Source organism: Micromesistius poutassou, assembly GCF_964030765.1.
Source record: "Micromesistius poutassou genome assembly, contig: SCAFFOLD_5422, whole genome shotgun sequence".
Classification (NCBI taxonomy): domain Eukaryota; kingdom Metazoa; phylum Chordata; class Actinopteri; order Gadiformes; family Gadidae; genus Micromesistius; species Micromesistius poutassou.
The window spans coordinates 10,644-13,829 of NW_028177916.1; the positions used below are offsets into that span (position 1 = coordinate 10,644).

A 3,186-nucleotide genomic window follows, 5' to 3' on the forward strand; every position below is an offset into this window, starting at 1 on the left:
TTGGCTATTAATAGTCTTACTAGCAGAAAAGGACATTTGCGCAGGGACATGGTAAAATAGGCCTAGTTGAAATCAGTTGACTTTATTGGGCTATCTATATTTTACCATTGGTATTCTTTATCCTTATATATTACTAAGCAAAATGCGAATAATCTTTATAATTCACTACATCAAAATTTAACATTGGAAGCATAATTGTGTAAAATTCCTGTGTCCATCAATGGGCATATGTGTTTGATTTCATAGACCACGACCGGCGCACTCCCGAAAGGGTGAAACGTTCTGATCGGCCAACCTATTACTCTGTGGTAAACCCGGAAGTAACTGTTTTCTGGCTTCGTAACCCCCAGAGCTGTCTAGGAACTCTGAAATCCTACATTACAGTCACCCTAAGGTTAGTTAAGGCATGTTGCCATCTATCATAATACACGCGGTATATCAATTACAGCATTCTGATATTCCCAATTCGTTTGTTTCTTTGATTCGCATTCAGAAGCAACGCCCGTTTGTGTTTACATCCTACCGGCTGTTATGCTCGTAGACCCACGTGTCTATGAGCCTATGGAGCTGTATGGAGAACACATGTTGGCATTGGACTGTCTGAAATAGTTTTTAAATTGACATTGACTGTCCATGGTTTACTTTTGAACCTCTCTCTGACCTGCTAATGTATCTGTGCTAAATTGGATTTCTGGACAGTACGTATATCCCTTTGGCAGTTAGCGTTCAGCTAGCTTTAGGCAAACGAATTCCTCAAATATGGACATTGAACGGAAAGCACCCTAAAGGAAACCACTGCGAGGTTGCAACCATTGTGTGACTGGGCTTTTACAACGTGTGAGCGTTGACTGTTTCAAGGAGGGTAGCTGATCACCCCTAAATGACATAACAAAGCCCCGGCACCATCTGCATGTGCCTATTCGCTGTGCTTGACTTTCACAAATGGTCTTTCTGGAACCCTTTGACGAGCAAGTCCCCACCCGTCCTAATTCCCCTGTGGGCAGCTTGTGACCACCTAGCGTAGCGTTTCAACGGGTGTCTGTAGTCTAGGAGCCAATCATCTCAAATCATCATGGCACAGACACGCAGGACTGACCAGGGCAATGGGCCGGGGGTCCCTTCTATGTCCCTGTATGTACTCACATCTTAAAGCTGCAAAAAAAAAAAAAAACCTATAGTGAGTGTGAGGGACATAATAAAGGGTTGACTGAGTGTACTATGTCCATGGGAAGTAGGAACCCACAGTTGTTCTCAGTCTTGAGCCTTATAGTCTTGGTTGCCTCATTTGTAAAATCGAAATAACTGAATCATAATGTTAATTTGACAACGCTTTTATGTTTTCTTTTCTTTTCTCTCCACAGGGAGATTCTCAGCCACCCGAGGTTCCGGTTCTGCCGGTATATGCCTGTGTCGTGTGTGTGCTTTAGAGGATGTACTGTAACTACCAGGACAGAGAGGAGTTGGAGGATGACCTTTATGGGGAGGAGGGGGATTCGGACGGGTCAGAGGTCAACAGTGAGGTGGAGTTCCACCTCTATAGCCAGCTCCACTACGCTTCTGAGACCACACTGGTGAACGGGGAAGACCAACAGGATGAGGAGGAGAGGGCAAAGAGTGTCAGTGCAGACCCTGAACATGGCAAGGATGGACTGCAGGAACGCCAGGCGCTGAACCGAGCGTTGTTGAAGTTGGATAACCTCAAGAAGGGGAAGACGAATGCCAAGTCTTTAAGGTCTTCAGCAAAACTGGAGGAAGTAATTGTCATCGACTCTGGTACAGATATTATACACTCTGAAGACGATAATGAAGGAGTCTGTACCCTCAAGGGTCAGCGTTCGAAGAGAGTTCTGCAGTCTTCCACCCCGGCCCAACAGGTACAGTCTTTGTTATGATATCCTTCTGCCTCATTGTTGCCATAAGATGCCGGATCTAGGTCCCTATTTCCTTGAACAACACTGCCGTCATCCATATTGCTGCTACCGTTCAGTATTGAAAGAAGGGTCAAAAGGGCAGAGCTTTGTCATACTCAATCTCACCTGGCATAAGGATACACCGATATGTCGTCCATGCAAGACAACATATCCATAAAGTTCCCTAAACGGTCGGAATTCGAATAAAATAACGGTGTGGTTGTTGTTTGACTTCCCTAGACGAGAGCAAAGCGGACCAGGAGTCCCAGTCTGGACTCTATTGTGCTCGTGACCTCTGAATCCGAATCGGAAGAGTCTGAATCGGAGTCTGACGATAACTCGGACGTCCTGGAGACCTGGATGATCCTCGGCCAAGGGAAGGACGTCGCAGACCAGAGCATCTCGCTCAACCTGGAGGGACAGTCAAGCAACAGCACAGGTGTGTGTGTGTGTGTGTGTGTGTGTGTGTGTGTGTGTGTGTGTGTGTGTGTGTGTGTGTGTGTGTGTGTGTGTGTGTGTGTGTGTGTGTGTGTGTGTGTGTGTGTGTGTGTCTTCATGTTGTTTAGTTTTCAGAGAATTACAATGCGTACTATGATGACGGAGGGCCATAAGGTGGTTGGTCTAGGCTCCAACTCAGTGAGAACACCCAGAACAGTCTGTTAAGGCGGAGTGAAAAAAGAATGAATGTGCGTGTATGTTTCTGTTTAATGCAGCGCATGTGTGGCCATGTTTACAGATTTGTAGCTGTTACAATCCCTCCCTCCCACCCCCCTCGGTTGTACTCATCTCCCGGGTGTGTGTGTGTGTGTGTGTGTGTGGGGGAATGTGTATATTTGTATGTTTTTATAAAATATTGGATTCTAATCAGCATGCCTCTGTACATACACACAGACACAGTAGCGCTAATGCCTAAAACAAACAGACGGAAAGACAACAGCGTGCCGGGGCTTTGGAGGAGGGAGGGGCGGACGGCGGGGGGAGGGGGGGGGGGGGGGGAGGTAAAGGGATGGAGTAATCAGAAAATGAATAAAAGTGTCTGCTGCAAATCTCTCCAGATCTACATATTACCTTATCCTGCAGCCTCAGCAACCTCTTTCCAGGTTTTGCCCTTCCCACCGCCCCCCTGCCCCCCCCCCCACCACCAGCTCCACCCAGCACCCCATCACTCTTTCTTTTATCCCAATTTCTCACTATTGTGCTCTCTTTCTCTCTCCCTCTCCCTCTCTCTCGCTCTGCCTCTCGCTCCTTATTTCTCATTTGAATTTCCCTGGGCTGA

General features: G+C 47.0%; 1 protein-coding gene across 1 annotated transcript; it reads left to right on the forward strand.

The window, feature by feature from the left end:
* Nucleotides 1-343: 343 nt before the first annotated feature.
* On the forward strand, nucleotides 344-2,349 carry LOC311374941 (zinc finger CCHC domain-containing protein 7-like; the record flags this gene model as incomplete). The annotated part of the gene is made up of 3 exons (XM_084490669.1): nucleotides 344-394; nucleotides 1,362-1,874; nucleotides 2,151-2,349. Coding segments are annotated over exons 2-3 (643 nt in total), but the record flags the coding sequence as incomplete, so codon positions are not given.
* Between the last annotated feature and the right edge of the window lie 837 nt (nucleotides 2,350-3,186).